This window comes from Alosa sapidissima, chromosome 18, assembly GCF_018492685.1.
Source record: "Alosa sapidissima isolate fAloSap1 chromosome 18, fAloSap1.pri, whole genome shotgun sequence".
In the NCBI taxonomy this organism is placed as follows: domain Eukaryota; kingdom Metazoa; phylum Chordata; class Actinopteri; order Clupeiformes; family Clupeidae; genus Alosa; species Alosa sapidissima.
In genome coordinates this window covers 15601877-15615430 of record NC_055974.1, presented here as the reverse complement: position 1 = coordinate 15615430, position 13554 = coordinate 15601877, and the positions used below count along the sequence as shown (strand labels likewise).

The 13554-nt window shown below is 37.8% G+C and overlaps 1 protein-coding gene across 4 annotated transcripts; it reads left to right on the top strand.

Moving 5' to 3' along the window:
- The first annotated feature begins 934 nt into the window (after nt 1-934).
- On the top strand, nt 935-11334 carry LOC121690411 (C-type lectin domain family 6 member A-like). 4 transcript variants are annotated; one of them, XM_042070941.1, is made up of 11 exons: nt 935-1090; nt 1859-1942; nt 2264-2308; nt 2642-2800; nt 3060-3119; nt 3808-3891; nt 4202-4285; nt 5296-5456; nt 5661-5758; nt 10195-10362; nt 10808-11334. In XM_042070941.1, the coding sequence occupies exons 1-10, from the start codon at nt 1015-1017 to the stop codon at nt 10325-10327; spliced, it is 984 nt and encodes a 327-aa protein (XP_041926875.1). In that variant the 5' UTR covers nt 935-1014; the 3' UTR covers nt 10328-10362; nt 10808-11334. The 4 variants fall into 4 exon arrangements, with proteins under 4 accessions (XP_041926875.1, XP_041926877.1, XP_041926876.1 ...); XM_042070943.1 differs by lacking the exon at nt 4202-4285; XM_042070942.1 differs by lacking the exon at nt 10808-11334 and having other exon boundaries at nt 10195-10425.
- Nucleotides 11335-13554: the final 2220 nt, after the last annotated feature.

Below are 13554 nucleotides of genomic sequence, written 5' to 3'. Positions count from 1 at the left end.
ATTTTATGAGTTTTCGATCGTCATATATTTCATTTCCATTCATCACAGAGTTCCCAAAATCACATATAAGGTGTGTTAGAGTATCTAGTTTCGTAATTTAAAAAAAAGGTAAAAACGTAATATTACGTTTTTGGCACTCAACGCATGGGAAGGAAAAACGTAATATTATGTTTTTGGCACTCAATGAGTTAAGGGCCCCCCACTTATTGTCGTATATGTGGGGGGGGGGGGGGTTGTGGGGTCCTCCCCCAGAACATTTTTAATTTGTTTGATGTGATTTCCTGTATTTTGGTGCATTTTAGGGATGGCCAATACTAAATTCAATCAGATGCATAGCCTACATCCTGATTTGTTGATATTGAGGCAATGATTCCATGCAAAGGCTTGGGCTTCAGGGCCCCCTGACCCCTTGGGCCCCTGGGCCTGGGCCCGGTAGGCCCGTGCAGTAATCCATCCCTGCTCTTTGGCTTCTAAGGGATTTATATCCTCCTTAACTGAGCATCACTCCCCATTCTCCCCCATTTCACTAGTTGCTCTAAAATCATATCACCCTTAATCCATAGGGGTTGTCAGCAGACATTGCTAAGGAGCAACATCCAATGTTGTCATCCCAGAACTATGGACAGCTAGACAATAAGCGTATTGCTTATTCATGCTTATTCTTAGTCAATAATGATGGACGAGCTAGAAAAACATCTACTGGCTCTGTCCCGGCTAAAATAGCTGTTGTCAGAAGTGGCTGTAAAGTGGTGATGCTGTTGTGTGAAGTGTCATGGTGAAGTGGTGATGCTCTAATGTAAAGTGTGATGGTGAAGTGGTGATGTAAAGTGTCTTTGAGACAAGAAAAAGTAGCCTGTTAGTGTCAGAAACAGTCAGGAAATGTGTGGGTGGTGTACAATACAATTGTACGTGTGCACGCAAGCGTGTGGTTGGGGAGGGTGTGGATGCAAGAGAGAGACAGAGAGAGAGAAGTATAGTCCATTTCTTCCCTTGTAAAATAGAGGTTGTCTATTTATGAAGATGTCCGAACATCCACTTTATGCGGTTATAAACCACCACCAAAAACACACATCAGGTAAAACAAGCTCAGGTAAGTATGCCATATTGTATGCCATATTGTATGCCATATTGTATGCCATATTGTTGCTATCGTGCATAATTGTTTTGACTTCCTATTTGCCGATTTAGATTGTATGTGTTGAAATGTGGTTGTAATGGTCATCACTAAATGTGGTTGTAATGGTCATCACTAAATGTGGTTGTAATGGTCATCACTAAACGTGGTTGTAATGGTCAACACTAAACGTGGTTGTAATGGTCAACACTAAACATGGTTTTAATGGTTAACAGTAACACTAAACGTGGTTGTAATGGTCATCACTAAACGTGGTTGTAATGGTCATCAACAGTATCATCAGTGCAGGGCTGGAGTGGGACACTTAATTTTAATGGGAAAATACCAGCAGCCCAGAAGGCGCAACTACATTAACTAGTTCAGGGGTGTCAAACTCACATGGGCCAGATTTGTTGGAATGAGACTTCATGGGGGCCGTCATGGTCACTATCATTTTTCTGCATGGGCTTTTGTCTATGGTGCTGATAACGCTACATTTGGAAATGTACGTACATCTGGCCCTCTGTGTGCCAGTCTTGTAGTAACTCTTGTCTTGTTCATTCACTTTTTTTTCTTTCAATGCTTCCCTTGAAGTTTGTTTTAGAGCTGGTTGAGGACTCTTTCATGTGTCTATTATAACTCATATTACTGAGAAATTGGTTGAAATAGCTAGGCAGATACTTTAGCCATGCTATCTGAACTGCAATTTTAAAGTGTCTTACTATTTCACAAACTCTACTCCAGAAACCACTGATGATGATGATGCTACCTACTCAAATATCCATATTTCTGTACCTGGAAGATCTGCCCAACAGAAAGGAGATAGAGGTTTGACAGTAAAAAAAGGTCTTGACATAATGGCACTCAAGTGTCTGCTCACTTGGCGTGAAGCTCAAGCTCCAGGAAATATTTTGCATGCTTCACTTGAAAGTCTGCTCTCTGTTCCTGTAAATGTCTGCCACAAATGTAGCCTGCATTTTATTTTTAGTTGCAATTATGTTCAATTCATTTTGAAATTAGTTTTTGTTTCTTGTTTCAAGGGTATAAGGATTTAACAATAAATCAAAGGATGTCAAATTAGGCTTCTGCTACAACTACAGTTTCTATCTTGGTATTAACTTTTTTTATCATTATTATTTCATGCTGCAGGAAGTGACTGTGTTATCTACACCAAAGTCAGTCTCCCCAATCAGGGTATGTTGTTTTGTCTGTGTTTTTATACCATTTCTTGGTCATTGGTACAATATTAACTTGGATTGGCATTATAATGCTAAAATGGCATAATGTTTTAAGTGGTCTGTGCCCTTTGTTATTAGGAATTGATGTCCTGCGGTGCCTCCTATGGTTGGCTACTGTACATATGTTGCTAGTCTGCAATTATTTTGCCACTTGTATGCCAATGATCTGTCAATCCAGATCACCTATCTGAGTTTACTAGCACAACAGGGCATTGGAGGAAGTCATTATCATGTTTTCTTCATTTTCAAACACCTTAATGTTTATCTTTATGTTATGCACCATGGTCAGATGATGCTCAGCCCACTGAGGCATCTGACCCTGATGACCCCTCTCCAAGGACAGCACCAGTGGACAGGTCCCTCTGGAGAGTCCTTCTAAAACCCACAGTCCTCCTGCTTTTCCTCTCGGCTCTCCTGCTTATTGTGATCTTTACACTCAGTGCATTCTGTAAGTAGAGGAAAATAAAGTTGTTTAATAGGGGGAAAATGTAAATACTTACCCCAAATATCAGGTTAATATGGTTACAAAGTCATTGTGTAAGCATGTTTACTGTATATATATTATATATCTCTAGCGTGTGGATAGCACTTTATCTGTGTCATATATGTGAATCTAGGCAAATCACACATTGTGTATGCTTTAATAGTGTTCATGATGGTAGTGTGGTGGCATGGTGAATTCACTTTTTGCTCAATGATGTCTTCAGATGCTTTAAGTAAAATCTCATGTACAAAGAGACTGTATGCTCTTGAGAAGAACAACAATGGTGAGTATAAACATTTCACACAACACTTTTCTCAGAAAAAAAAAAACTTTCCCCTATACAACAAGATTTAAAGTGATCTTGTGCATGATGTATTGTTATAATGGGAGCGTTGAGCTGACTCATCAGTGTTTGTGATTAAGGTCTGTCCATAGCTTTAAATTAGCAATCTCATTTTAAATAGCTTTAGTCAGATGTAAGACTTTGCCCATCACTTAAATTAGGGCACTTGGACTTTAATCTCTTGTTTTCAGATTTTTATCAGACCAGATTTCTCACTCAATTTTAAGGAGGATATCTTATCAGGGTCACAAATTATATTCAGTTTAAGACATCTCAATATTTCTTTTTGCTATATCAACATGCAGATGCATGGCAACAGACTATGCTGTACATCTGCATACAGAACTCTTGGGTAAAGTTCTTTCATAATGACTCATAATGACTTTCTGCAGGAAAGAAAACAAACACATCAACATACACATTGTAGTTGTTGGTCATACAATAGATAAATGTACACTTTTTGCTCTCAATATGACACAGTTTCATTGTTCAAAACCTGGCAACCAAACATCCATCAGCCACTTAATTCTGATATCTGTGGTAGGGACTTTGATGTGAAATCAATACTAACACAACTTGGTTATTCTATAAAGATGACTTTGATTTTCACCTTTTAACCACTGAACAGAGATGAACAACACACTGGTGCAGTCACAAAGTGCACTTAGAAATTCATCTGAAGAGAACACATTGCTGTTGCATCAACTTACACGTGAGTTATCATAAACTTATTACATACAAAGATGAAATAGACTACAGTACCCAACAGAATTATTGGCACCTCTGCTAAAGCTAAACACATCAACATACACATTTTAGTTCTTGGTCATACAATAGATAAATGTACACTTTTTGCTCTCAATATGACACAGTTTCATTGTTCAAAACCTGGCAATCGAACATCCATCAGCCACTTAATTCTGGGATCTGTGGTAGGGACTTTGATGTGAAATCAACACTAACACAACTTGGTTATTCTATAAAGATGACTTTGATTTTTTTACCTTTTAACCACTGAACAGAGATGAACAACACACTGGTGCAGTCACAAAGTGCACTTAGAAATTCATCTGAAGAGAACACATTGCTGTTGCATCAACTTACACGTGAGTTATCATAAACTTATTACATACAATTTTACCAATTCAATTTACCTTGAATTTCCCCTGGGGATCAATAAAGTATCTATCTATCTATCTATCTATCTATCTACAAAGATGAAATAGACTACAGTACCCAACAGAATTATTGGCTCCTCTTCTAAAGCTGACTAAAACATATATATATATATACAAGTAAATGACATTCATTGTCCAAGAGGTCCTTTTATCTGATATTGAAGTGATGCACTCCAGTTCAGCTCCCACGACAGAGCCAGCTTTCCTTACTAGCCTGTCTTGTAGAGTGCTTCAGTATTTGCTGACCAGTCCAGTTTATTGTCCAGTTGTAAACCCAGATAGGTATTTACCACCTCCACATTGACCCCATCAATGGAGACTGGTAGCAGAGCGGGTTTAGATCTGCGGAAATCCACCACCATCTCCTTGGTCTTTGAAGTGTTAAGAAGTGAAATAGTACACTCAGATAAGGACACATTAGAAACAGCAACACTACACTGGAAACATTTTTGGCTGATTTGCTGGAAATGCCTGTAAGTGCTTGCATAAACAATTAAATACGTTACGCATTTTGCACAAATATCTGTCATATTCACCTAACGGTAGACATCTTGATTTTTACGAAGACGTTGATAACATTGGTGACGTCAGACGTCACACTTATGACTGGTTACCCAAAAATGAAGATGTAATGGACAATGTTTACTCAAAAACATATATTTGAATACAATTAAAACTTCACTATTCACTAAGAGAACTCTAAACTTTCTGGGTTAACTAAATACCAGGTTTTAAGTGCAACACCGACAATACTTATAAGTTATAGAACTGTTTGAGTTTACAGTATAGCTACAGACATATGGAAAGTCTCAAGCGCTACCCCTAAAGTAAAGTAATATAATATACAATGGGATATAAATTACTATTGATACTGACAATGGTTGGAGCTGATGTTATTGTTGCCATAATTCTAAACAAAACAACATTTACCCTCCCAGTTTTGGAGATCGAAAGAAGAAAGAAGTGTGCAGATGGCTGGGATTATTTCAGTGGGAAGTGCTACTTCTTCTCTACTGATGAGAAGACCTGGGCTGTGAGTAGAGATGACTGTGTGACATTGGGAGGACACCTGGTCATCATAGAGAATGAAGGGGAGCAGGTAAGATAATTCCTTGTATTAAAATCACAATGGTAACTTTCATTCAGAGAGAAACCAGAAACCACTCTCTCTCTCTCTCTCTCTCTGCTCTGTATCTCTGTGTGTGTGTGTGTGTGTGTTTGTTTGTGTTTGTTTGTGTGTGTGTGTGTGTGTGTGTGTGTGTGTGTGTGTGTGTGTGTGAGTACTTTTTTCATTTAATTGTAGACATACATAGAGTCCCATTGTACAAGATATTACTGGATAGGACTACACCGTTTGAACTACTATGCTGGATGGCTCTGGATGGACAAAACAAAACCCATGTTTGTATTATTTTCTTCATATTCTTAAGTTGTTCCCTGTAATATAATGTAACATCCACCTTGCAGGTTAAAGTTAGTATTAGTTGGTGTATGTTACCAGTATACATTGCATTGTGCAAACATTGTATACATACAAATTAGTGATGGTACTCTCATCTTATAGTCTGGTTTTGTTGAATGATAGAAAATGAGTCTTATGGCAAACTGGTTGTTGTATTCTTAACTTCAACATCACTTTTACACTGGTTGCACTCACATTGTACACACCCTCTCATTCTACTCTTACAATTACACACTAAACCTGTTTAAGTCGTGACTCTTCACCCGTGTCTTTAATGGAATTATCCAGAGTAAAATGCACTTTAGATCAAATTACGGATGATTGGGAGTACATACGTTGAGTTGACATCAAAATCATGTCATTCGGATGTGTTTTGAGAAAGTTCGATTTTACCGTTTTTAGTCAAAACTCGTAAGCGTGGAAGTGAGAAGGGCATATTATTTCGCTGCTACAAAACGCTATTTTTTATACCTCTTCTACAGTTCCAAACAGCATTACACTTACGTGATAGTGAGTAGAGGGTCCCTAAAGCCAAACCGAAGTATCCCGAGGTCTTTATGTGGTCGGATAGAGAGTCCAGAATGAATTTCATCAAGCCAGTACCTTTCCGGAAATGTTGCCATCTTTGCTGCCATCTTCAGGGGAAAGTCCGTAGGAGTCGATTGCCAAGTGTGCTCTGGAAATTCACAATTTCGTCGCCGTTTAAAAAAAAAAAACATAGTACAGTCTGTCGTGTATCTACAAAAGGACTCCAATATACAACGATATGTGTTCTTTGGATCTTCCTCTTTATTTGCTAACTGAGGTAACATGGATAGCTACAGCAGACACTAGAGCTCATAACCTTGACCTCTCGCTTGGTCTTTTCTCCAGAGAGCGCACCAGAGTGGCGCGCTTACCTTTATGCAACGGCAGTCTCCAATAACACATGGGGTCAAGGGTCACATAACAAATACCTTTAACTTTAAATACACCGTTTACTTATTAGTGTATCTCTATACACTACACAGTCCATACAACTTCATTTCAATTTCAAAAGAAATACTGGACTATGTTTTTTTTTTTGTTTTTTTTTTAAACGGCGACGAAATTGTGAATTTCCAGAGCACACTTGGCAATCGACTCCTACTATTTTCTAATTGACTTTTAGACCAAATTGTCAGACTTCTAATTCAAATTCCAATTAAATAGGCTAGGCCAGGGGTTCCCAAACTTTTCCACGACAAGGCCCCCCAAATACCACTAGGTTCTGGCCAAGGACCCCCTTGATGTGTTATTAAACCCATCGACAATACTACGGCAAATGTAAAAATACATTAAGCTAATCCTAATAATTATTTTAGCCACAAGCACTTCGCGATGGAGCACACAGTGTGTAAAAATTGCATTTGGGGCTTTCTGCTTTATAAGAGCTATCACTTTACTATTATTCCCAGTCATTATCATGAAAAATATAATGTTCAGATATGCGACAAATTATTCTAATGGCATTGAATAACAACCCTCATAGTAATCGGTATATTTTACATTTTTCAAATGTATTTATTTGTTTCTTTTATTTTTCCTTCCAACTTGCTGAGGCCCCCCTGGCACCCGCTCGCGGCCCCCACTTGAAAACCACTGGGCTAGGCTATATGATCTTCTCCTCTCCCCGTATGCATTTGTGGCTCATTTTAGGCTATTTATTATCTATTATTTGATAGCTAGCTACCTCAACTTCCTGTAATTGGTCTGAAAGTCCAAACCATCCAAAAAGTGTTTTTATAATGCAAACGAACCGAACCATGGTTCAGTTTGATCCGGACCGAGACCACCTCTTTAGTTTGGATCAAATTTTGGTCTTTTGATCCGGACCGTGGTCCGTGGCACCTTTTTCACCTACAATTTTGGTTTGGACCAAACTGAAAAGTCTGAAGGTCCGGACCAAATGATGGTATGTGTGAAAACGCCCTAAATTAACCTATGAATCACGAGTCTCTAGTATCATTAACTCAGATCAGTTGAGTCCTACTACAATTCAATCTAAAACGATAAACAGCGCCACACACAAACTTCTTGCAACATTAGCTACTACTAGTCCTAGCCAAAATGTAACTTACAATTTCGTAGGCAACGTCAACTCCCCAAGTCAGCTCAAGCGACTGAGTGAGCAGACAGTTCGATATAACAGGTTAACTTCCCGCAGAGCCAGAAACATTGCACACCATGGGACTCATGACCTCTTCAGTGCTCGAGTCAGTCAGTCAGTAGCGTGTCTGCCGGCTACGTTCATGAGTGGATCTGTAAAGCAAGTGAAGTCGAGTAAAGCATTATCCAAAACAAAAGCCATTCTTTCACTTCTGAAATAACATACAACGTTCTGCACGTAGCCCCCCCCCCAAAAAAAAAAAAAAAAAAAAACACAAACAACTAAAGTAAAACAAAAGGCCAATAATGTATTACATATTATTATTTTTTAAGAAATTCTGCCGATTTGAACTTGAAGTATTGTTAAATGTCGCATTGTCACTTTAAGAGAGTCTAAACGGTTCTCATAACGTCCTTTTTTTCAGCTGTTGCTTACAAAGGATAAGGCTGATCCAACTCTAGCCTTTGTTTGCGCCACATTGACAGCACAATATTACGTTATTACAAGGAGTCTTCATTGTTAGGAAATGGAATCATGTAATGAGTTGTTGCTAGTGTGACATTTCTGTTTGCAGTTTGCCATTAAAAGTGCAGTATGAGCATGGTAGCCACATAGCTATCTGAATGGAATGGCTGCTTCGGCATATGCTTAGCAAACGCTAGTTAGTCTGGTAACATGAATAACATGAACATGAAACGTGTGCTTCCAAGCACAGACGTCACACTTTAAATCCTACCTGTTGCTTTTCACCATCCACTTATTCTACTACGGTCGCATCCCTTGACATGCCATCTCATTTTCCCTTTCTTTTTCCATTTTAGCCCCTGACAGCTTTTTTGCTTTATCCATCTTTTTCCATAGACGAAAACTCACTACTCGTACCTGCTCACTCAGCGCTCACGGCGCCCCCACTCCCTCTTCTATGTCAAAATTCTATGATAGAATCTTATGAGATAGCCTGTTAGTCCTCTAAAATGTTTTTTAACATTGAGGAAATGCAGAAATGATTTAGAAATGTACAACAGTAGCTACATATAGAATACACCAAATATATTATTATTATTATTATTATTATTATTATTTTTACCATCGCTTTGGCGCCCCCATGGTTCTGCGTCCCTATGCGCCGCATATAGCGCATACCCACTTTTTGCGCCATATTGAACGCCATATTGAACACTGGGGCTCGGATCCGGCGCCAGTCGGCTCTGACCATGCGCCAAGTTCCAAAGCTTGAAATGACGCATGGACAAATGTCCATGTCCATGAAATTCAGGGTCTCAGTAGCATACAGACATGACACACAACATGCACTTACAGCAGAAAAAGTAATATACATATAAAAAACTCCACTGTACAATAGGGAGTAGAAGATAAACATGATACTAAAATACTAAATATATTATATAAACTAAATCAAATATCCACATAGTGTGCTTAAAGGAGAATTCCGGTGTGATATTGACTTAAGGTGTGTTGAAACATGATACCGAGTGTGAATGTATGTCTCATAGCTCATCTCGGCTTGTCCCCTGCACTCAGAAATCTGGCGCTAGTTAGTTAATGCTACCAACAGTTTTTAGATGGAGGTGCCTCGGGCAATGTATCTCAACACAGAATTCCGTGCACCGAGCTGGTTCCAAATGCTCCATGCGTCGCCATACTTGAAAATGGCGTGCTAACATGCCGAAGCTAATCTGCACGCTCTTGACCCCCTGGCTGGAGTAGCCTACTTTTTTCACTTCTGAAAAACTATGTTCTGTGCGTAGCCTAGGCATAGCCTACTATAGATTTGGTGTATAGATGTAGCATATTTAAATGCAATTAGCTGCGCAGACAGTCCAAAACATCGCAAGCTCGCCATGGAGCTCCTGAGTAGCTTCTGCTTGTGTCAAGGTGAAAAGCAAATACACAACAAAAGCCATTCTTTCACTTCTGAAACAACATGCTTATTGGTTATAGGTATGGTGCATAGATGGGTTTACCCAGTCTACTCATCGCATTGAAATTAAAAATGTTTTTGGATTCTGTGGAAAGTTTCAAGTCCAAATCTGCACTTCAGCAGTCTAACACTGATAGTGAAATTGCTGAAAACTGTCCTAATTGTCCTCAAACATAATTCATTATTATCATTCTAACTGTAAAATAATGTGTTTTATTAAACCTCACAAATATCTTTGTCTTCAGTACTACAACAACCTTCACATGTTAATATCTCTCACGTGGCATCATTTTGAATACTTTCAGATATTGGAAGCCAGGGACATGGAAGAGTGACACATATAACAACAGGTGTATGAAGACTAGTTTTTCCGCCTGGCTAACCACAAACTGTGACTCTAAAAACAGACATATATGTGAGTGTAAAGCTATAGCCTGACAGACTGTGGTGAAGTGATGACTTCTGTGAATTAACCCTTAAAGACATTATTAATTTGACATTATTGTTTATTATTGATATTCTCCTTAATGTAGTCTTAGCATGTCATTGTTTTTATATTATTGATTGAATTGACATTATTGTTTTATTATTGCCTTTCCCCTTTTTTACATTGCTTTTTATTAGGCTATTGCTTGAATTGATATTATTGTGTACTACAACTATTCTCCTTACTATATTTGACCTACATTTTAATCTGTTCCCTGTTCAATTTTAAATATGATTATGTTGTTTTGTATTTATGTGTCGCTTTGGACAAAGGCGTCTGCTAAATCCATAACCATAACCATAACCATAAAGGAGTACCGTCACACCGGTGTGACGGGAATGTTGGGAAATTAACATTCTAAAGAATATCTGAGTTCATTGAATTCAACATAGAATTTTAGAACCTTCGATTGTTGCGGAACTTAGAATGTTCAAAAAGACAAACAGGGAGGAGTCCCATTCATATTCAAAAATACCATCATATGATGTTGTTTTGATGATATGCATACTTTTATGAGTTTGAAATCCTGTTTTTGCTGTTGGCAATTTGAATCTGTTACAAAGCTCAATGTCCCTCATGGTGCCTTCAGTGTCCATGCACCACACCTTTGAAACAGTCTACTACATGACCTTAAATCAGCATAAATCCTTGCTAAAAACTCATCTCGTCTCGTGACTTGCGTTCAATAGCCATTGAGCCTGGAAAACTGTGGATGGGATCTTAGTTGTATTATGTCTGTATATCTGTCTCTGTCTGGAGGTACTTTTTGTTCTTTGTCTGGAGGTATCAGTTGTTGTTGGTGTTGGAACCACCTTTTAAACTCTGTCTTTCCTTTATTTGGATGTAAATGTGCTATTAAATGTACTTACTATTTGGAAAGGGGAGATACTATGGTTACAGTGGATGTTTAAGCCACTGTTGGTGATTAATAAAAGGGAAAAACATTCTTAAAAAGTCACCAGACATGATATTGTTTTCTGTGTCTTTTCTGTGACATTGACAAGTTCAGGTTGTATGTTAGAACAAGTAAGGGGTGGATGTGGATAAATGAATGTGCCCCAAGTCTAATGTCAAGGAGGAATCCTGCATTACATCACCCAAATATCCTTTGAGAGGAGGCTCAGACTTAACTTAGTCAATTTATTAATGTAAGAAAAACATTGATGGCTGTATTTCATCCCTTTTTCAATCTTCCCCAGATTCCTAATACGTCTGTAATTTCCTGCCACTCAAAAATAAACTGTTGCCATCTGTCAAACAAGATGTGGATAAGTCTGTGAGAGTACAAATGTTCATCTGATGGCTAAATTATATGACTGTTATCAAAAAGTATGACAGAAAAGTGACGTAAATTAAGTGTGAATGTTTTGTGAATTGGTGAAATGTATTACTGAGTATTTAGTTTTGTTTCATAGGTGTTCTTTAATATAATTTAAATGTGTGTCATTGATGCATGTAATTTATGCGTTTACACATTCAATATAAATGGATGTAATTTAAAGCTCTGATTAATATTTATCAATAAGCAACATTTTGAAGTGCATGTTCTAAATCTGCATCTTTTCTCTTCACTTGTGCCATGGAAAGCCCTGTCAGAAAATCCTTATTTGTGCTTAAAATATGTCCTGAGCTTTTGTATGAATTTCTCAGGATTGGGTATTAGACTGCAATACCAATTCCTGACACTAGAGGTAGGATTTCATCAGACATAATACTCTCATGCAGGGACACGTTCTGCAGAAAGCTGAAACCTTAGATACTGTAGAAGCAAACACAATATATAACTTGTTTTAACATACTTACTACAGTTTAATTTAGGAAATGATACAATAATAAAATAATATAATATGTCTTTCTCCTGTCTTTCTCCTTCTCCTTTCTCTGTCATTATACAATCATTAACCTTATAATTACAACTCACACAGTATGTGGTACATAATTACAATTACACACTAACGTGAAATAAAGCATGTTACAGAAATTATTCCTTTTAAGACAATAACCTAAAACTGGCCTGTATTAACACAACCATGATGATCCCACCACAGCCATTTATCAACAGTGGGATATATATATTTAGTCTGTTTACTATTTAGTAAATGGACAAGACATGTACATCTGAAATATTAGCAATCTGAAATACATAGACAGCTACTACTTAAAATGGGATCTAAGATAATAAAATCCAGAAGTTTACAACCTATCCACCTCGACACACATACACATCAATCACTCAATCATTTATAAATGTTACACGTGCATGTTTGTGGGGGAAAACAAGGGTTTATAAGGGATAATTAAAAGTGCATGAATTTATATTTTGTGTTAAAGGAATTATCCGGAGTAAAATGCACTTTAGATCAATTTACGGATGATTGGGAGTACATACATTGAGTTGACATCCAAATCATGTCATTCGGATGTGTTTTGAGAAAGTTTGATTTTACCGTTTTTAGTCAAAACTCGTTAGCCGCTACAAAATGCTATTTTTATACCTCTTCTACAGTTCCAAACAACATTACACTTACGTGGTAGTGAGTAGAGGGTCCCTAAAGCCAAACCGAAGTATGCCGAGGTCTTTATGTGGTCGGATAGAGAGTCCAGAATGAATTTCATCAAGCCAGTACCTTTCCGGAAATGTTGCCATCTTTGCTGCCAACTTCAGGGGAAAGTCCGTAGGAGTCGATTGCTGAGTGTGGAGTAACACGCTCTGGAAATTCACAATTTCGTCGCCATTTTTAAAAAAAAAAAAAAAACCATAGTCCAGTATTTCTTTCGAAATTGAAATGAAGTTGTATGGAGATGGAGGATTTCCAGAGCGTGTTACTCCACTCCACATAATTTAGTGATTTTCCAGCCTGGAACAGACTGTATCACTTGTTAGTAATAAACCTACAGTAACCTTTGAAAAATCATGTAAACATGTAATTAAATGTAATTAAATGATTAAACCCTTACATAAAAAAACACACTTACATTGCACTTCAAAAGCAACAACAAAAGTTCCAAGGATGACACAGAGGACAGACAGGATGGTCAACTTCAGTTTAGGGAGACCCACCTCATCCACGGTTAACTGGCATCCATTTGTATGTTGGGAACTCTGAGACTGAAGACCTATAAATGAGTTTGTAATGAATGAGTGGCCTGCAATATAATGTATGTATAAATCAACTAC

Excerpts from the sequence above, each read along its gene's own strand:
- LOC121690411 (XM_042070941.1), top strand. The coding sequence starts at position 1,015 with ATGAAGATGTCCGAACATCCACTTTATGCGGTTATAAACCACCACCAA. Across the intron at positions 2,309-2,641 it reads AGTCAGTCTCCCCAATCAGG|ATGATGCTCAGCCCACTGAG; the intron begins GTATGTTGTTTT and ends CACCATGGTCAG. Across the intron at positions 5,457-5,660 it reads TAGAGAATGAAGGGGAGCAG|ACATACATAGAGTCCCATTG; the intron begins GTAAGATAATTC and ends ATTTAATTGTAG.